This window comes from Prinia subflava, chromosome 5 (assembly GCF_021018805.1).
Source record: "Prinia subflava isolate CZ2003 ecotype Zambia chromosome 5, Cam_Psub_1.2, whole genome shotgun sequence".
Classification (NCBI taxonomy): Eukaryota; Metazoa; Chordata; class Aves; order Passeriformes; family Cisticolidae; genus Prinia; species Prinia subflava.
This window is the reverse complement of record NC_086251.1, coordinates 19,655,142-19,675,656: the sequence shown is the minus strand read 5'-3', so window position 1 is coordinate 19,675,656 and position 20,515 is coordinate 19,655,142. Positions and strand designations below refer to the sequence as shown.

Below are 20,515 nucleotides of genomic sequence, written 5' to 3'. Positions count from 1 at the left end.
CACCGCAACTTAACAACAATGATAAGATTATGAAACATTAAAAAAAAGGAAAAAATTACACACTCTAATATAAAGAGGTTACTATTCTATTTTCTCTTTTTCCTCTTTCTCTGTGACCAACAAACTAGGAATTCCATTCTGAATTGTTTTAAGTGTGCAGAACAACTTTTCCTCTACCAGCACCACAAACAAGGACAGAAACATAGAAAGAAACAAAACTTTTCATGAGACATGAAAAATTAGATCCACATGAACCAATACTTCAAACAGTGGCTTTTTCAGAAAGAGAAAAGCAGAGAAATAAAAGTAATACTAAAATAAAATTTACTTAAATTTACATTGTCAGACTAGGAGCCACGAATGAGTTTTATGTCCAAATGAGCTGTATTTTACCACAGAAGTTACAACTTCTCATCTTTCATTTCAGAGGCAACTATAAAGTTAAGAAAAATGGTGTCACCAAAATACACACCACATTGAAAAGCTGTAAATACACTGGAAGGGTTGAATGAGGAAAGCCTGAATGAGTTAAAGGTGTGATCTATCCACCCTAGCACTTTAAAGCTTACCGTAAGGAATGAAAATATTTTAGTCATTTGCATGTCCAAATTTAGTAATCTAACTCCAGCTATATATTAAGTACTCTCAACATTAAAAACACAATTGTCTGGAGGACTGTAGACAGAGTTATTTAGGAAGTTAAATAATAAGACAAATTTAGGAGTAGCTTATCTTGCATTATATCACATTTGAATACTATTATATGTAGAAAGAAGCAAGCTTTTTCTAATAAAATTTGGAAACAAAACACATTTATTTCAAGAAAGGCATAGACTTTCCTGTATTACACACAGCAGGTTTCACAAAGGAAAAGATTTTCATACTGCAAAGCAGCAAAGGCAATCAGTGCTGGAAAGGGAATGTTGAGGTCTAAACCACAATGATTAAACCATCTCTGAACTACTATTGAGTTTTATTACATGAGGTTAATGAAGGCTCACTTTTTTGTAAGTGCTCTTATACCCCAAACAGTTCAGGTGTTTCATGCTCAGCATCACACCAGGACCTCATAACAATGCACCTGATCATTGTATAAATGTTTTACAAGTCATAACTTATAGAGCAACTAGGGAAAGATCACATTTCATTTCAGGATTCATTGCTCTTCCCACATCTCTTCGAGGAAAACATGGAAGGGTAAATGATCTGCCTGATAATTGTGTAACAAGAAACTCCTGAGAAATACATCTTGAAAGGGCATTGTCATAACCTCACTCCTTGACTTCCATGTAGGACAGGATGCTAGGCATGCAATAAATAAACTCTATTTTTCCATTTAAAACCCAAATAGAATTACATAAAAGACACATCACACACCCTTCTCCAGTTACTTGAAACATTACCAGGAGAGTAAGATGACAGAAATGTGGTGGAATTGCCAAACACAGACCAAACTAACCAAATAAAAAACTTTCAGTGCTTAGCTATACCAAGAAACACATTCTTGTTTTCAATGGTGAGAACTTTTCCTTACCCACAACAAAATATTTACATATTTGAAGGCCTAATTTATTTTCCTCTCTTAGATTTCAATTTCTTGCTTTCTTTCTTTACTAACTCTCACACCTCTCTCCGAGCTGTCTCCTCTCAGCCCGTGCACATCCCGGTGTGCTTCCAGCACCTCCGAGCCCATCCCAAGCGCCCCGGGAGCGGCGGCTCTGGGCGCGGGGGTGCCCGCGGGTCCCTGCCCCGCTCCGCTCGCCTTTCCCCGCCACAGCCTCGCTGCTCGCCCACACCACGGAGCAGAGGCTCACGGAGGACTGTGTCCCGCGGGAGGGAGCCCACGCTGGAGCAGGGGAAGGACTCCGAGTGCTGCGCCTGAGCAGCGGCATTGCCGACACGGGATGAACTGGCCGGAACCCTCACCGCCGTCTCCCTGCGCGGCTGGAAGGACGAAGCCAGAGCAGAGTGAAGGAAAGGTGGGCTGGGGCTTCCCCCTTGGCTTTATGCTGCTCTGATTTTGATTGGCAATAAACTCCATTAGTATCCCCGAACTTCTGCTCTGCCCCTGACAGCACTGTCCTCTCCCCGTCCTTGTCTCCATACGTGACCCTTCTGCTGTATGTTCTCTCCCCTGCCCAGGGGAGCTGTAGAGGCGCTTTGCAGCGTGCCTGACATCCAGCCCGACCTCTCAGACCTCCCTCCGCCGCACGTCCCCGCAGACACACCTAGGGCACGGCACCCGCCCGCCACTCACCCAGCAGCTCCCGGGTGCCATGCAGGTGCCTCCATCCCGCCCGGGCGGGCCGGGAGAGCCCCGCGCCCAGCGCCGAGCGCCCGGCCCGCAGCAGCCGCAGCAGCCGCTCCCCGCCGCCGCTCAGCCACAGGGACGCCGCCATCTTTCCCCCCACCCCCCGACCGCGGCGGGGCTGCCCGCCGCCTGCCTGAGCAGAAATAACCCGGCACGGGCCCAGCGCCGCGGGGCTTCACCGACCCCCGCGCCCCGCCGGCCCCTCCCGCGGCACCTGCCGTGGGATTGGCCGCCTCGATCAGCCCAGGCACGGGCAAGTGCAACCACGCGGACACCCGCGCCCAGCCCGCCTGTTCGTCCCCGGGCGCACCCTCATCCCCTCTAGTCACTGTCCGCTCCCGGGTGCCCTCCCCGTCCCGCCCGCCGGGGCTGGGCTCGGTGCCCACGGCCGGGGGATGCCCCGCGCTCCGCAGGCGCCCGCGCGGCCCCCAAAGGAGCCCCCGAGCAAGGACCCCGCGCTGGCCGCGCCATGGCGGCCGCCGGCGGGGACGCGGCGCAGGTAACGAGGGCCGGGGGACGGCGGGGCCCCCCCAGCGCTCCGAGAGCGGCCCGCCAAGCGGGACGAGGCTGCCCTTGAACTGTGGGAGTTAGCCAGCAGCTTCGCAGTTGATAAGTGAGGGGGTCCTGGGAGTATTGGCGGATGCCAAGTTGACTGTGAGCAGGCAGTGTGCCCTGGCGGCCAGGGGCAAATTCAGCCAGCAAGATCGGGCGGATTCAGTGTCCAGCGTTCCAGGAGCAGTGTCCGTAAGCTAAACCACGAGTTCCACCTCAACACGGGGATGAACTTCTCTGCGTTGAGGCTGGCAGAGCACTGGAATAGGTTGCCCAAGGGAGCCGTGGGGTCTCCCTCTGAAACATTTCAAACCCAGCTGGAGGCTTTCCTGTGTCACCTGCTCTAGGTGACCCTGCCTTGGCAGGGGGATTGCACTGGATTATCTCCAAAGGTCTCTTCCAACCCTAACTATTCTGTGGTCCTGTATAAGCATGTTACAAAATTTAGTACAGTTTCCAGAATCTTGCCAGCTGTCAGTCTGGCTGCATCTACAGGACTCATGGCTCTTTCTATGTTAACTGGGGTTGTTTGGGTTTGTTTTGTGGTTTGGTTTCTTTTGGTTTTCTTGAATTGGTCTTTGATTGGGGTTTTATGTATCATCACAACCAGAACACGAGCTGGAAGTGCTGTGCTTCATCAAACACAGTAACACTGAGCATGGGGAAGCATCGCCAGGACAAGGCTCAGAACTCCTCTGCAGTCTGTACGTGACACTGGTGGAGAAACCAGCCCGTGCTGCAAACCCAGCATGAACTGACAGCAGGGAGATGAGGGGTAGCAACAGCCTAGATAACGTGTCAGGAAAGAGGGAAAGAATCTAATTTATCATAAACAAACCAAAACAAAGCTAAAAGAAAGCAGCAGTTTGAGTTGTCATAATAGATAAAACATTGTCATAGAGGTGAAAGACCATCTTCTGCATGTCCATGATCTTTGGTAAGGGAGAACAAATCTTGTGACTCCCTGTCATTTGAGATTGTGAAGATGGGGTTAGAGGAGGAGATTCCAAACATTGTCAAATGTGCCCATCTCCAGTAATTCACCTTCCCAGTCTCCTGTCTCAGAATCAGTGCCTCATGCTCCTGTTCCCTGCTGCCTCCCCACCCTTAGTTCTGCAAGTCCAACACCACCTGGAAGCACTTCTTTCTGAACATTTCAGCAAAGGTAGTGGCACCAAGTAACCACCTGCCTACCATTTTTGCTGTGTGCTGCTTTTGCTTTTGTTCTCACCCTTCTGTGGGTGTTGACAAAATACTCCCCCCCTATTGAGGATTCTTGCTGCTAAACAAAATATTTTTCTTGGAAATGTTATTTGATGGTCTTAATGACCAATGTGAGCAGTAAAGTGGCTAATTATTTGTCATTTAAGAAAAACTTTTAAAGCTGCTAGTTACTGCAAGAAAAAAATGAATCCTATAAAAAAGGCACACCATAAAAGCAGCTGTTTTACTGTGGTAATGTAGGTACAGATCTGACACCAGAGATACCTTTGTTAATGTATAGATATGGATACTAATGTAATAAACAATGGAATATGGAAAAAATACAAGGTGGTTTTTTTCCTTCTAAAGAAATACTAAAATAATGTAATTTGCCTTCTGACTAAATACCTGTAAAGTAACTTTGTGTTCTAAAAATGTAGGAATGTAAAGTTCATAAAATAATTTGCATGTATTTTCTGTGGTATTTTTGAGTGGTGTTTAAAAATATATATTGGCTAATAAAGTCTGTTCTACTGAAAGTTGTAAATCAAGCAAAATAAACCTACAGAAAAACTGATTTAATAGGAAAACTGTTAGTCAACCTTCTAAAAATAGATCATGTTAGTTGCATTTATTTTCCCATTTTTTGTGCAATAGTCCATTACATAATCCTGATGGTGAAATATCTATGGGCCACTCAAATAAATTTTAGATTTCCTGTGAAGGATAGTCAGATATACACCTTATTTGGAGGTTTTGTTTGTTTGTGATGTCCCTGGCAGAGCATAAAGGGCATTGTGTAAACATGCAATTATTTTGTAATTAAAGTTCATTAGCATAAATTAGGCCATTTTGCTGCAGTATGAAAGTACTAATCCTTTAAACTCAGTTGGAGAGCTTAAATTCTTACGTTTGAGGTGTTTCTGATGATTTTTCATTCATTTATTTAATTTCTTTTTAGGATGGGTTACATCCAAGGAATCTTATCCCAGAGCTTTGTAGGCTGTTTTATGGTTTAGGCTGGGTAACAGGAACTGGTGGAGGAATCAGCTTGAAACTTGGGTAAGTAATGATGAAATGATGTGGTGGTGAGAGAGAGGCTGGCTGTGTTTAGTGGTTGGTGAGGGCGTTTCAGTTCCATGAGAAATGTTTGCAAGTCAAGAGTGAGCAAGAAGTTAGAGGGGGAAATGAACAGTATGCCAAATTTAACCATACAGGAGGGAGATGAATAGTCTGAATTAATCATTGCAGACCCTTCAGTGGAGAGAGACAGCTTCAGAGAGTGACCTTACCCCTACCCATTTTCCTACCTTTGTTTAAGGTAGATGAATTGTCTTTAACAAACAATTTGTTTCCCATTTTTCATTTCACTGGAATGGAATTTAACATGGGTTACATCAGGCACACAGCTTTCAAATGCATGTGGTTAAATAAGATCAATCTCACCCTGGACATTTTGCAGGCCAGATATTTCCACTAAGAAGGAAATTACTGTTCTTTGGAGGTAATTTCTAAGGAGACAAATACTTTACATATAATTAAAGCACAACAGGTAACAGCAACAATTTTTGATCTGTATCTCCTACAAAGAAGCACCACTGTGTGTTTTAATTTGCTTGCCTATTCATAATCTCCAATCCTTTCAGTGGAAACAGAGCTCCTCTCAGTGGCCACTGAAAAAAGATAAGTCCTCATTCTGCAAAAAGCCTTGCACAGAGCCTGCAATTCCGTACCCAGTCACAAGGTTGTGACATGGTCTTGAAAGTGTCTGACCTGTCATTTTTCTGGTATACACTTGCATGCATGCACAAACAGCCATTTCTATTCAAATATGCATTATAAATATATATATGAATAAAAGACCCTAAATGCTCATACTTGAGCTGTTTGGATTTTGTGCAAATCTTTTCACCTCCCTGTTTGATTTTGCAAGCAAAGCAACAACAGTAGTAATAATGAGATGAATGAAAAGAGGGTAAATTCTTGTTTTTGAAGTTGTCTGTGGGAAGATCTTTCTAGCACTAATTTGTCATCAGTAGTTAAACGTAGCCTATTTTCTTTATCATTCCAGTGCAACCCCTGATGGTTGTGGCAAGACAAATGGCATTATCAGAGAATGCACTAATACAGTAACATGTTTTCCTTAGCAGTCCTATAGCATGTTTATTTGGCATTTTTAGAAAGGAAAATATAAAAGAACAGTTGAAATTTGATTCAAATATAACAACTGTTTTTACCAGCTAATCTTAATCAGCCTTACTCATTGTGCAGTTCATATCAACTATCAAGAAAAAAAATGCCAATTTTGACTTGGCACAGCATATTAAAACTGGATGTAGAATTCTTTGTGAGGTATTTTGTATTTGAAGACTATTTTGTCATCAGATTTTCTCTTTCTGGTTAAGCGCTAAAAAATAAAAAATTCTGATTTGAGAAAAATTGTCATAAGTGACTGAATTTACCACTTGATTTCTCTTCTTGCTCATGCAAATGAATCAAGACTAAACTAATGCAATGCCAGCAGTGTTAATTCATGAATGTCAAAAATTACAAATATGATAAAGCCACATTTTTCTGTGCTTCAGAGACATTTTAACGCTGTGAATAGTACATCCTCATAAGAGTTTTATTTTTGGAAGAATTAAAATCACAGAATTGTTAGGTTGTTAAAAATCCTTAATACCATCAGTGTCCAAACGTAAACCTAGCACTGCCAAGTTCTCCACTAAACCACATTCCTAAGCACCATGCCTAAATGTCTTTCAAAAACTTCCAGGGATGGTGAGCCAACTGCTTTCCTGGGGGCCCATTCCAATGCTTGGTAACTCCTTCAGTGAAGACATTTTTTCTAATATACAGCTTAAACCTCCCCTGATGCAAATTCACATAATTTGCTCTTGTCCTGTTGCTGATTACCTGGAAGAAGACACCAACCTCACCTTGTGCTCCAGACCCTTCACCAGCTCCAATATTCTTGTCCAGAAATACAAAGATCCCATGGTCCATAGGAAATGTGTCTGTAACTTGACTAATTATTCACTAGATGTCTCTGTGCACCTGAATTTAATACGTGACTGCTGGAGCCAAATAGTGATTGCAATTCAGAGAGAGAATCTAGTTGGGGGTTTTTTGCTGATAATGAAAATAATGCAGTACCATCTTGAAATCATTTTCGTTTCAATCAGTTTTTTACAGTTTTTTGTTCGTGTAGTCCTTGCAGAAAGTGGCACACTTCTACTTAAATTTCAGTCCTTTAATTGCACTGAATTAGTGCTATCTCTTTATCAACACAAATAAACATGGACCTGCACAGTTAAAGAAAGTATTTACAATGCTGAATGTTGCAGATAATTATTACTGTTTATGGGTAGCTCATGGATTTTTATGTAATGGTTTTGTCACTTGCCTTGTCATCTGCTTGCAATTTCTCATTTAATTTTACTCTGAATTCTAGGGGTTTGAGTTGCTGCAGGGAGAGACTGTTTTTCTTTGTTGGAAAAATAAGGCTGCACTTCTTACATGTGTTTCAGATATCTGTCAAGTTGAAAGCAGGGTTTTGTACCCCTGCAAGTTAGATTTTATTTGCCCTTGTACCATTTTGTTTTATTTTGAAAACTATCTACCTGTCAGTGTATGGAAAGAGCAAGAAAGTTTTTAAATTGTGAGGGTCTAGATTTGCTATTTCCTTTTCAGTGGCTCAAGAGCTTGAGTGCCTGTACAGTGGAACAGTCATTGCCCAACTGTGTTTACTGACTTTTCTCATCTGCAACTTACCCTAGGGATGAAATCTACATCGCTCCTTCAGGAGTCCAGAAGGAAAGAATACAGGTGTGTTAAACTGTGCTTCTACCTCAGAGCTCATCTTGAGATGGGTGAAAGTGCCTTTGTTTAGAGATTCATTTTCCTTCTGTGAAGTTACAAACTTGTTATACAGTACTGAAACAATTGATGGTTTCTACCTACTCCACTGTCATAGCAAGCCAGTATGTGTTTCAGTGGCCAGTGTAGATTAGTCTTGATGTTCTCCTTGCTTTGAATTAACACAAAGCAGTGTGAGAGGGGAGCATTACTCCAGTCCATTTTTATTCTTTGTCAGATTTGGTTGGCTATACTTGCCTGGCTACAGTTTCAAGTTACCCATGTAAACAGACATTAACACCTCATCGATGATTGTTTTCATTTGAGTGATTGCAAATATTTGTCTTGATATTCTCAGTAAATAACTGGGCTCTCCCCTTGAAAAGGTGACCTTGTCTATCTGTCTGCTTTCCAAAAAAACCAAAAATATAAGAGGAGGGGACAGCTCTATTCTATTCCCCCAGAATAGAGTAATACATCGAAAGGATTTGTTGTCTCATAAATCTGATGATAAATACAGTGACGAGTGAAAGGAATTTCCTCACTGATAGGAAATTGGGGTCCCACAGCAGTGTTTGCTGGGGATGTGGAGAAGTAAGGCAGGCAGAGGTATGTAAGATAACCACGATAGTCTGGTCTCTGCTCACAGTAACAGAGAATTAAGCAGTCAGCGAGGAAATCCACAGTTGTATTTTCTGCTGATTTTTAAAATAACATTAAATTTTTATTACTGTCCTGAACAATTCTTTGTACTATTATGAATAGCTAATTGATGCAAAGGTGATATTCATGTAAAGCTACTAAAACAAAGTTTAAACATAAGTAGTTCTACAAGTTAAATGTATTATTTTTAAGTTTAACTCATGTTTTTTGTTATTTCTTTTAAGTAGGGAAGGAAAAGTACATCTACATTTCTTATTTTGAATCAGTTACTACTTTTCTTTTTGATCTATTCTTATTACTGAGCTACACTATCTCCTTTCTGAGAAAATTGTGGTTTTACAAATATCTGCATGGCATCACTCTGAGGAAAAAGAATACTTAATATTAATTTCCATTACACAATGTCAGCAAGTACTATTAGAAGCTGGAATAAATGTGTAGCATTACAGCATTTACAAAGTTAAAATCACATTCTGTATTAAATACATGTTTGTATATATTTGTTTCCCTAGAGGGAAAACAAAACTCTTTGAAGGCAAATAACAAATGAAACTATCACAGATCAAAATAATTTCTTTTTTCCTACAGCCAGAAGATATGTTTGTTTGTGACATGAATGAACAGGACATCAGTGGTCCTCCACTGCACAAGAAACTAAAGAAAAGCCAGTGCACACCTCTTTTTATGAATGCCTACACTATGAGAGGTATGTAGCAATCTTTGCAGTTCAGCAGTGACTGAAACACTGTTATATGTACATCCACAAAATTGCTGTTCAGTACCATATTCCTTATACATACAAGTTACAGTGAAATAAACATGAAACTATGAAATAAATTGATTTGCAAAGGTGTATATATAGAGTGGTATATAATCCATAGTAACATCCTCTCAGTATCACTTGCAATTTAATTTTCTCTTGTAGCTGTGCCTGTGATCATGTTTTCAGCACTGATTTTTAGTGCAGAATATTGGTAGGTTGCAGGGGAAGCCCGGGATTACATCAGTTTTATATCAGTGGTTTTGCCAATTCAGCTATTACAGTTTAAATCCTTTTGCATCCATTGGCTGAGATTAACAGTTATAAATTAGAAATAGGTGAAAACAGTATGAAACATTTCTTTTGCAGGTACACAGTAATAGCTTTTGATGTTGATGTTTTGACGTTTTTGATGTATATCTTTTATTTTAGGAAGGATTTAGGGAGTCTCCTCTGGTCATCCTGCACAAGCAGCTTGCATGTGTATTCAAGGAATAGCAACATTGCATCTTTATAAGTAGATTATAATTGCCTACCTATCTTTCCATCATGACACGATAAGATAATGATGAATTTTTTTTCAGGGAATCAGCAGATAATTGAAGAAAACATAAAAAAGAAAATAAGAGGCTTTAAACTTTCATTTCACAAATTGGGAATTCTTTATAACCTCAGAACTCTGATAAAATTAACAGTGTCTCAGTCATTGCAGAATGTAAAAAAATGTACAAGTAATGTCTCTCCTGGAATTTGTCACGAACAAAGTTATCACTAGTGTCCTAAGACAATCCATAATTATCTCCCTTGTATGTGAGTAGTTGCCTCATAGCTTTATTTGGGTTGCTGTATATTTTTTCCTCTCATACAGCAGATCACCATTTGCTAAGATGCCTAATCAAGGGAAATTAATCAAGTACGTAAATAAAATTTTCTTAATAGACACATTTTGAAATTATTCTAAATTTTCTTTTTCTGTTCTTAGGGGCAGGCGCAGTGATCCATACACATTCCAAGGCTGCTGTTATGGCTACCCTTCTTTACCCAGGGAGTGAGTTCTCTATTACCCATCAGGAGATGATAAAAGGAATCCAGAAGTGTACTTCAGGAGGCTATTACAGGTACTTCTCTATATTTAGGAAATGAGGCATGATATTTGATCATTTTTTTCAGCAATATAAATACAAGTCATTTGAGTTATATACTTGAAGGTTTGTAATATAAAGTATTAGCAATAAGAATTAGAAAGACATCTGGAATGAGTGAGTCACCACTGTTTCTGTAAGATCTGAAGCCTGTGGAAGAGATCTGAGATAAAATCTTGTAGTGCCAAGGCTGCTGTGATCTGTTGAGCTACAGGAAGAAGCCAAATAAAGAGCTACATCCTGAGATGTTACCACATGTGTACAACATTCAGCTGAAACTGGAGCCAGCAACACCAGGTTGGATTGATAGCATGTACAAACTACATTTGGGTGGACTTTGCATACCACTGCCTGTGCTAGTTTAGGGCATGTTAAGAGAGTAGAGGATTTCAGATTTACTTGACAGAGTTTGAAAGAAAATTCAGAATAAACAGCTCATTAAAGATAATGTTATTACTTTTCAAGGATGAGCTCTGAGGTAAGTGCTGAGTTATTCCAAATTATGTGTGATGGCTTGTTTTGAGGTCTCCACCCACAGAGTGTTGAATTGAGATCTGCAAACAACATTTATATAACATGTGACAAGGAGATGCAAAATTAAAATGCTAAATTCTTTCCACTTTTTGATGTTAATTTTTGTATCTAACTATTGCCCTTTGGCAAGGGAGCAAGCCATATGTGATTTTACACCCAAGCATATTTTATTCCATTTTAGTTGACTTGCCAGCTTTACTTTCTTGTTACCATTAGCATGTGCATTTTTAATGTGGTAAAATACAAGCCCTTGTATTGAATTGTCTAATAACACTGGTTTTAAAAAAATCCACAACATTTTTTTTATATGCATTTTGAACTCTCAAGCACTTCTAAACATTAGTCAGGAAACACTGTATTTTTTTGGTTCCATACCTCCAAGTTTTCCTTTTGTGTCATTTTATTAATTTACCAGAAAAACTCAAGAAATCAAAGCTCCAGGTTATATGGCTCATAAGCACATGTTCATCCATACTAGACTGATTCCAGTGACTTCCCTCACACAAGTCTCCCCATTGAATTCAAAAGAAAAATGAGACCTTGGATTCAAAGGGGACTTTTCAAAAAAGGGATTGTATATTGTTTCTAGTTTCATAAATCTTTTCTGGAAGCTGTCTAGGAAAATGCTACAGGTAGAATAATCAAAGGTATATGTTGGCCTAAATATGACTCCAGTGATCCCAGACTAGGTTTACCTTTGTTTACCATAGAAGGAGAATTAGATCAGTAGTAAACAGCTTTGAAAGTCAGACTGTCACAAGGTACTTTACACCAAGGTTTGGTTAAGTGTAGGCTGCTTGTATTTCAGTTAAAAAAGAGATCCCACATATTTAGCTCATTCAGAGTCTTCTGGACCTCTCTGAGGTATTAGTTCTTTACATAAAGCTTATGGTCCTGGTTAGGAATCAGTGATGGTATTTATAGCAGCTTCCAAGCTCAAGCAAAGAGCAGAACCTAGGAAGCCAATCCATTAACTCATTTGGCCTCATTGGTAACAAACACTCCAAGTGTCATTTTAGTGATCAGAAATTGTAAGCATCAAAGTAAAGCTTCAAATACCACCTGGCTTTCTTCATTCACCATTTTTATAGCCTTCCTTGAGAAAGCATCAGCATTGAGAACTGTAAGGGATGAGACTTTATCTTTTGAGTATTTGATTTAAAATACAAGCTGTTGGTGTTGGGGTTTTTTTATCATTGCTTTCTTTGTGTTTTACAAAAGAAAGTACCACGAGCATCCATTTATGAAATATCTATGTGATCTCAATGATAAATCTGAACCTGAACTGGGGACTTATTAAAACTATTTAAACAAGTTTCTGCTGGTGTTAATTAAGGCTCAAACAATGCCAAATATCCCAGTCCTCCTTCAGAAGAAACTCTTAGGCAAGTTCCACTGAGTAACGTGCATCATCTTGTCTTTGGAACTGGGATTCTCAGGCTCTCTTAAGATCACTTGTAGCCCACCAATGACTCCATCACAGAGAATTTATTTTTCATGTGTTGACTCTACCTTCTATTTATATGCCTTAGCAGGACAATCTTCCAGGGGCTTTCTGGCCTACCTAAATTAATTTTTTCTGCTTCATTTCCTTCTTCATGATACGGTTCTTTTAAATAATTTAATCTGAGGTAAAGCTTGTAGATGATGCCAGTACAGGATGAAAAGTTTGAAAAAGTTGTAAAGGGACCTAACTACAAAGTGATATGGGAATAAACAGCTACACCTAATAGATTAAAGTGTTGTTTTCTTTTTGTGCCTCAAGTATAGCTCAGGTATTGCCAGCTTAATATGTGTCTGGGAGTGAGAGATCTTTCTGAGAATTCTTATGCTACAGTATGACTCACAACAGAAGAGCATAAAATCTAGTGCTGGGAATTTAACATTTTACACAGTCAGAGGATAATCTCTTTCCTAGGGAAAAGCTTCATACATACAAGCAAGGGTTTTTTTAAATACATGAACATGCCTTTTTTTTTATAGATATGATGATACCCTAGTGGTTCCTATTATTGAGAATACTCCAGAAGAGAAGGATCTCAAGGAGAGAATGGCACGTGCAATGGAAAAATACCCAGACTCTTGTGCTGTCTTGGTCAGACGCCACGGTGTTTATGTATGGGGAGAGACATGGGAAAAAGCCAAAACGATGTGAGTACAATTCAGGAATATGCTATCTCTTGCCTCAAGATCTTAATGAACTTAATGCTATGTGTATTTCCTGCCCATGGACAATGATTCAGAATATTAAGGCTTCACTGCATGTATAGGGAGGTTTTGGGAATGCATTCATGCATGATTCCATTGCTTGGTTTTCCTTTCATATCAGTGCTGGCTGATAGGGTTGCCAACATTTTCCTTTCAGACAAATCAACAAGTCCCTCCTCATATGAAACATGCAGGCAATCTCTGCTTTTATATGACACCTGCCAGTACTGTTTGTGTAGCCCTCCCTAGTCCCATTTTTGGAATTCATCTCATCTGCTGATGGAAATGTATCAAATCAATATTATGTCACAAAATGGCACTTTCCATTCCACAGCACTGGAAGTAAACAATAATAGAGCTGTCCAGTCAGACTGTCACATTGGTGATAAAATCTTAAGGAAGGAAAATACTAATTTTCATAAAACATGGTAAGACTTGAGTTTTACTTACATTGCATTTTTTCCTATTTATTTTAGGTGTGAATGTTATGACTACTTGTTTGATATCGCAGTGCAGATGAAGCAGCATGGGCTAGATCCTTCAAAACATCCAGCGGGAGAAAATGGGATCTTGTAAATGTCAACAACATTTATATCCAGGTGTGAATTTATCTGTAAGGATGATCTGTTTGGAGGGAGAAACTACAGATGACACCATCATTTCAGTCTGCTTTCCCACTCAGGAAAGTTCAGTATTGCTCCTCTTCCCCCAGTCTACTCCATTACCGCTGCAGTTGTATCTGTGCCTGAAATAGCGCTCCTTTTCTACACAATGCAACCAAAAAAAAAAATAGATGTATTAATAGCTAGATTTGTCTGTTGCATATTTAGTACCAATGTACAGCATGGATTGTGATTTCTTTTTAAAACAAAATAATATCAAGCATTTCCAGAAAATCCAATGGACTAAAAAGGCCAGAGCATAGTGAGCTGGTCTGTACAGAGATGTCTGAACACCCACATTTGTTCTGCTTGCAGGATCAGGTTTGATTTCAGACCATTTCAGTGGTGTTACTTATATGGTGGGTTGGTTGGGGCATTTAGGGGGTGACACAGTTTCCTACTGTAGCAATGATGAGTTTTCATAAGCAATTTTTGAAGTTAAAACCCATAGATAAAATGATCAGGGTGTACTTTACATGAAGGATACCTGAAACAGTTCTCACATAAGTAATGTACAGCTTGGTATGGCAAAACGCAGTGGTAGCATAACATTGCAGAGTTGGAAAATACGAGTTGAAAGGTACCAGTACTGAGAGTATAAAAGAATTTCATGACCAAAGCAGTGGTGTAATTAAACAGGATAGACTAATGACAAATGCTTGCTCAAGCAACATGAGCCCAGGACAGACAAGGACTTGGCTCCTCAGCCTTTATGCCCACCCTAGAGGAGGAGGCAGTGGGACAGGAGGTTTGCTGTCAGTGAGCCTCTGCCTTAGCAGGTATTTAGGGTGCTGCCACTGCCACAGTGATGAGGACACGCTGGCTGCCACACCCACACAGAGCTACCTCATGGCCCATGAGAGCCATTATCAAGTTACTCCTGAGCCCCTGCAATTGGATAAGTTGGGCTACTGTAGTGGCATTAATATTCCTTTGTCTATTTATTATGACAAGTTTTAGAATATTTTTGCTTTTACTTTGTTTCTCCTATACAGGTTTCTTATATGATGATGGGAACTTTCACCCATCCAGCTTTCACCCCACACTCTTGAAGCCAGAAGGGGGTGCTGATCTTCAGCTGATTGACAAATGTCTGCAGGAACTTTTAACTGTTAAATGCATCCAAGAAGAAAAGGAGAGTTAAAAAAACCCCAACTAATGAACAATCATTGTAATTTACAAGTCCTGTGGAATACCACAGTAGGAGGAATGAAAATTCAGATGCAAAAATACTTTGAAAAGCTTTGGAGAGCTAATGTCACATTTTGGTTTTGTGCCTTAACAGTTTATATTTCAGCAACTTACCTTTGTTGATCCTGCTCTAATGCTACATCATTTAACTTGAAATAAGTCTCCATTTCTGAAAGTTATTGTAGCTTTTATTCTTTGGGAAAAAGTAAGGACAACCCCTTAATTAAAAGAAAATAAAGTTTAAAGCATTGTTTGGAATGTTGATTCCTTCATACCATGTTTGTGTTTATGTTTGGGTTTGTTTTGTTTTGTTTTAATTAAGCCTGTAGCATATTTATTTTTAAATTTTCCTAATTGTCATTATAATAAGAAGAATTTATAGTATGTATTTTGTAGTTGTTATTGAGGGACTGCTCTGGGTCTTACCTCTTAAAATTCCTTAACTTTGAATAACAGCTTTTTATGACCTCTGCTTAGTCCCCCCCCAGGTAGATTTAATCAAACTGCTCATTAGAATACAGTCTCACATAATTATGACACTTAGTGTCTTCTTTCAAAATCTGGAATGGTCCCCTGGTGGCATCAGTGTAAGCCTTGAGTGACCAACTTTCTGACTGAGTATTGAGACCTCAGTCCCGAGGGTGAACTGAGACAGGCTGTGCCAGCTGACCCTGTGTTCTGCTAGGGGCCATGCATTCCCACCACTTCCCCTTCCATCATCTCTGGCACTTGTTTTTTTTTGAGCTTCTGTAAGGTGAATAATTCTTCAATCTAAAATAAACCTATTGTAGGAGTGGGGGAAAAATGCTTTAATTATGTCCTACTAAGCCACTGATAAAAACACTGAATCGAGTCCAAGGTGGGTCCAAAGAGAACCAGAGCCAGGGCAAGAGGAGATGGTTGATGCCAGAGGTAGCAGATGCCAGAGGTGGCAGACACCACTTACCCCTTTTCCTGGAGATGGCAATTAAGGTCAGTGTTTTGTGTACCTTAGGCATGTCTGCCCTTCCCTCTTGTACATAGCTCTGTACCTGCAGTGTGCAACCTTTAACCCTTAGGGGGACCTTGGTTATTGTGAAATAATGATTATCACTAAGTAACTGCAGGTTGTTGGCTGTATGTTTATTGATATTTTTTTTTCATTATCAGACACCTGTTTGTCAGTGGCAAATACTTTGCAGCAATTCCACAGCTTCTGAGTGTATGTGGATTGCAGTAAGAACTTGTGTGAAAATGCTATTTTTGGACCAGAGAGTGACTTTGGACAGGCTGCTGCACTTAAGCATAAAATATCTCTGAAGTGTGTTCAAGACTTGAGGTGTGAAGGGAAAGCAGACTGTAATTCTCTTAGCTTTTCTTCCCTGTGGATGTAGTAAGAAAAATACTTCTTCATGTGACAATCCAGTTAGTCTTGAAATCTAGTTGCCATCTCTTCATTATGGCCTTTAATTCTTTATTTAAACCGCCTGATTTTTGCAAAAAAAGAACTTTGTGTGGTATTCTGATGATGATGATGTCAGAATAGGTGATAATTGTATCATTCCATGATACTGATGTTTTGTAAGGATAAAGAACATTTTGCATTTGGTGTTTTTTTGTTTTGCATATATAATGGCAAATCATAAAGGAACGCTCATGAGGAAAGGTATTTTTTGCCAAATATATTCCTTTGGGGCTGTGTTAGTTACAAGATTCACTTTCTCATGCAGCTACAGTTTGCCACTGTAGCCTTTCTAAAATCCGTAAATCATCACATTTCTACAGTAGTAGTTAAGTTCTTTCATACAGGATTCCTGGATATTCAGAGTCCCATTCAGTGATTCAAAAATGAGTTAAATGCACCCTTCTTATGTCTTCTCATATGAACCCTCATCAAAGAAATTAATGCCTTCACAACTCTGGTAGCTTCATAACTCTGTGAAATCATTACTGTTTTCTGAAGTGCTCAGAAAGCTCTTCCAGTTCAGCTCTGATTATGTAGAACAAAATAGGAAACTGTCTCATATGATTCAAAGCTCCTTAACTCACATAATTTTTAACTCTATCTCTTTTCCTGATGTGAATTGTAGGCTTATAAGCCAGCTAGGTATTTTTCTGTGTTTGCAGCAAAGACTTGATCTCCATCAAAGCTGATTATCTAGGTTTAGTATCACCAGATAGGCTTATGGCAAAATGACATAATTCCCATTTAAATGGCTCATCCAAAAAGCAAAGTAAGTTCTAACATTTCTCAATAAAAGTAACTTCCTAGCAAACATCCTGCTTGCTTTCCAAGAAGGAAATAAAACTGCAGAATACAGGATCTTGAAATGTTAAAGAGATAGAACTCCTAACTTACCGTAAGCATTTATGATGCCAATATGTGTTCTGTCGTGAATGCTGTAATGCCTGAACAATTGGCATCCTCTCCAACTCTGAAGTTATAATTTAAAAATCAAAGAAAGCCCACTGACTAGTGGAACATTACAAATAAACCAGTAGCCTTCCTCTAAATTGTTTTTTTTTGCTGTGCATTTTGGCAAAGAGGTCTGTAATGATTTTTTGCTATTTTACAGAAGATGGCAAATTGGAAAAAAGATCCCTGGAACACTCTAGGTGGATTATTCTCATACTGAGGAGTAGAAAAAACATATATAGTATAATATTAATCCTGCCTGATTTCAAAATAGTTTAAAAACCTCTAAAAATGCTTCATTTTTCAAGTCACCTCGTATTTGTATTTAAGCTTTGTTCTAAGGGGAGGTGAACCCTTGTAGGCTTTAGTTTGGTTTTGTCTTCCTGCCTGTTAGGTGAAATGGAAGTTGTGCCTTACAGAGCCAGGTTGTGTCCAAGGACAGCCCTCTGAGCCGAGAGACTTTTGTAACAGCATGTAGAGGAGCCTGTGATTGCACTTTGCTACCAACTAATCTGAGCCTTCATGGATCTGGACATTTGCTTAAATTTCAAATTGGTTTAATGTTAAAGGCTTAATATTACTCCACAAGAATTCTACCTGACCTGATTTTTAAAAGAGTGAATTTTTAAGTCCCTGAGTCTGCAAAAGAACTCTCAGGCATTTGTCCTGGTACTGCTCAAGGTTTTGCTGCATATAATGGACAGTAAATAAAATCTGGCTTTTGGTTGTATTTCTGCTAAATACGAGTGCAAGGCTTTCGGCATATACTGAGTGGACCATTGCAAAATCATTTTGGAGGGGAAACCTCTAGTGGAACCACAACCATTGCCTATTTCTTAGGATTTTAATGTATTGAAATCAAAAGCTATTCCAAATATTAAATTTTTAGATTTTTCTATAGGTTTCAGACCTCTAGTTTTTGCTAGAGCAGTCAGAAAAAAACAGTGACTGCCTGATGCTCAGTACAGAAAATGGATTGAGCATGTTTGTCTGGATAGGCAATCTTGGAAGTTCATATACTCTGAGTAGCATTGACAAACAATCTCTCTGTACTTACAAATGTGTGTTGGGTTGTTTAAGATACCGTGCTGTTGGACTAGCAAGTTTCTCCCATCTATGACAGATAAAATTACAGGTTAATCTCCAGAAACCAGATCAACAAGAATTTATTTAAGCAGTTAAGCATAAATTCTCACTCCTTAATGAGCCTCAGATTAGCTTCAATTTCTCTAATGGTAATTTCTGGTTATTACAAACAGAATACACTGGATATAGAAGAAAGAATACGTCTTATATTTAAAATAAAGAGCTGGAAGTCTAGATTTTGTGGCTGATTGAACTGTTACCTTAAGGTCATGCCTTGAACAGCTCACTTTGATGGGAGTTTCAAAAGACCTTGAATGAATCAGATACTACCCTAAATCCCATTGGAAAGTCAGGGGATTCATTTCGTTAGGCTCCCCTCTTAACTCCAAGCATGTAGGTGTCTTTATTTTAACCAGGAGAAAAAAAGAAAAGAACAGAGGGGGTCATCTTGAGTACAACCTGCCAATTTATCACTGCTGTATCCCAGTTTGATATCAAATTCCTAACTGGTATTTTTTTTCCATACTAGAAACTTGTAGTTAAGAAAAAGGTTACATAACTTGATTTCACCTAGAAGGAATTTACAAACTCGAGAAAACAGGAACTGAGCTGTCCTGCTTACTCGAATGTACATTAAGGCTACCAAAAGTAACACTGCACAATTTTTGTGACTCCAATTTCTCCCTTCCCAAAGGATACCAGCTCTCTGTCTTTCCAGATGAACCCTGTTTTATAATGTCATTTTTTAGTTCCTGTTCTCCAGACAAAGCAGGTTACCCTGACAGCCCCATTTCAGGGCAGTTCCTGAGAACACTGCAATAAGAATACGTGTCGATGACTGTGCGTTACCTGGGCTCAGCAGGTTCCTGGGCACTTAACACGAATGATTCCATTTCGTCTTTATGCTTTGTCTCATTTCCATCTTTGGTTCAGTTTTAATCCTGCTTTTCTGTAAGATTTTCTTCCTTCTGGTCTTTTCCTTACAGTCTTTGAAACCAAATGTAAACTTAGTAACATTTGCATTCTGGTTGAACTTTCAAACCCAGTAATATTTTTGTGTTAGCAAACATCTCCTTCCTGATTCATCTGCTACATCCCTGACATATCTGGGCATGTCCTGTTATTGTCTGTTTGCAAAATTTTGGTACTTAAAACAGTTAATGTGCCTTTTGTATCAGACACAGTAGGATTTTGCAAGCAAGTGTCTGTTGATTGCAAGAGCATATGAGCAAGTATGAGACTAATTTCCTGTTAAGGAGTCGCTACATTAAAAGGATATTTGCATAATCATAGGCCAGGATAATGTAGGGAAAACCCCTGAGATCATTCTGCTGCCAGGATTAAGCCAAGCCCAACATGTAATTTATTTGAATGCATGAAAGCTGCTTCTTATCGTTCACTTCTATCTCAAGTCTCCAAGCACTTTAGTTGGCAGCAGCAGGCTCTAACTCCTCCTGGGTAATTCATTATCCTCAGCAACTTTTAAAAGGGTTATTTTAAGTTTAACTTAACAGTCCCTGCAACTTAATTAATACAATAAAAAAATTATTCCTTTTATGACTTCTGTCACGTGTTCAAAATCAAGCTGCAGCATCTTCTTGGGTCATCATTTTATTTGATGCCCTCGCCTTCAGGTTATGATAACTTCAGAAATATTGCATGCACCACAAAAACAGGGATTCAGGACTACACCTATGGAAAACATAGGCAAAACCAATGAGATTTCCTAATGCGGGTATTTTTTTCAACTTGTGTATAAATAAAGAAGTGTCCACATAGGAGTTTAATAAAAGGGCCTCTAAAGAAAGTACATTAGCAATGAATAATAAATACTATTTCTGAACAGATTAATACTTAGGGCTGGTGGTTCCTGATTTCCATTTTAAATTCATGTGCATGCTTGAAGTTTTATTTGGAGAATCTCATGGTCAAAGTAAAGAATTTCTCACA

At 39.4% G+C, this 20,515-nt stretch overlaps 2 protein-coding genes across 2 annotated transcripts in view; one reads left to right on the top strand and one right to left on the bottom strand.

Annotated features, from left to right (window-relative positions):
• PDHX (pyruvate dehydrogenase complex component X) overlaps positions 1–2,546 on the bottom strand; it is a 33,582-nt gene extending 31,036 nt beyond the window's left edge. The window contains exon 1 of the mRNA XM_063398301.1: positions 2,258–2,546. Coding sequence (XP_063254371.1) covers positions 2,258–2,399 — 142 coding nt within the window. The 5' untranslated portion in view covers positions 2,400–2,546. The remainder of the gene's footprint in view (positions 1–2,257) is intronic.
• Positions 2,547–2,691: 145 nt separating this feature from the next.
• APIP (APAF1 interacting protein) lies at positions 2,692–15,342 on the top strand. Its single transcript, XM_063398302.1, is given in 9 exon segments — positions 2,692–2,746; positions 2,749–2,810; positions 5,028–5,128; positions 7,846–7,894; positions 9,176–9,293; positions 10,330–10,465; positions 13,007–13,174; positions 13,708–13,830; positions 14,889–15,342. Coding segments are annotated over 8 exon segments (774 nt in total). The 5' UTR covers positions 2,692–2,706; the 3' UTR covers positions 13,808–13,830; positions 14,889–15,342.
• The last annotated feature ends 5,173 nt before the right edge of the window (positions 15,343–20,515 follow it).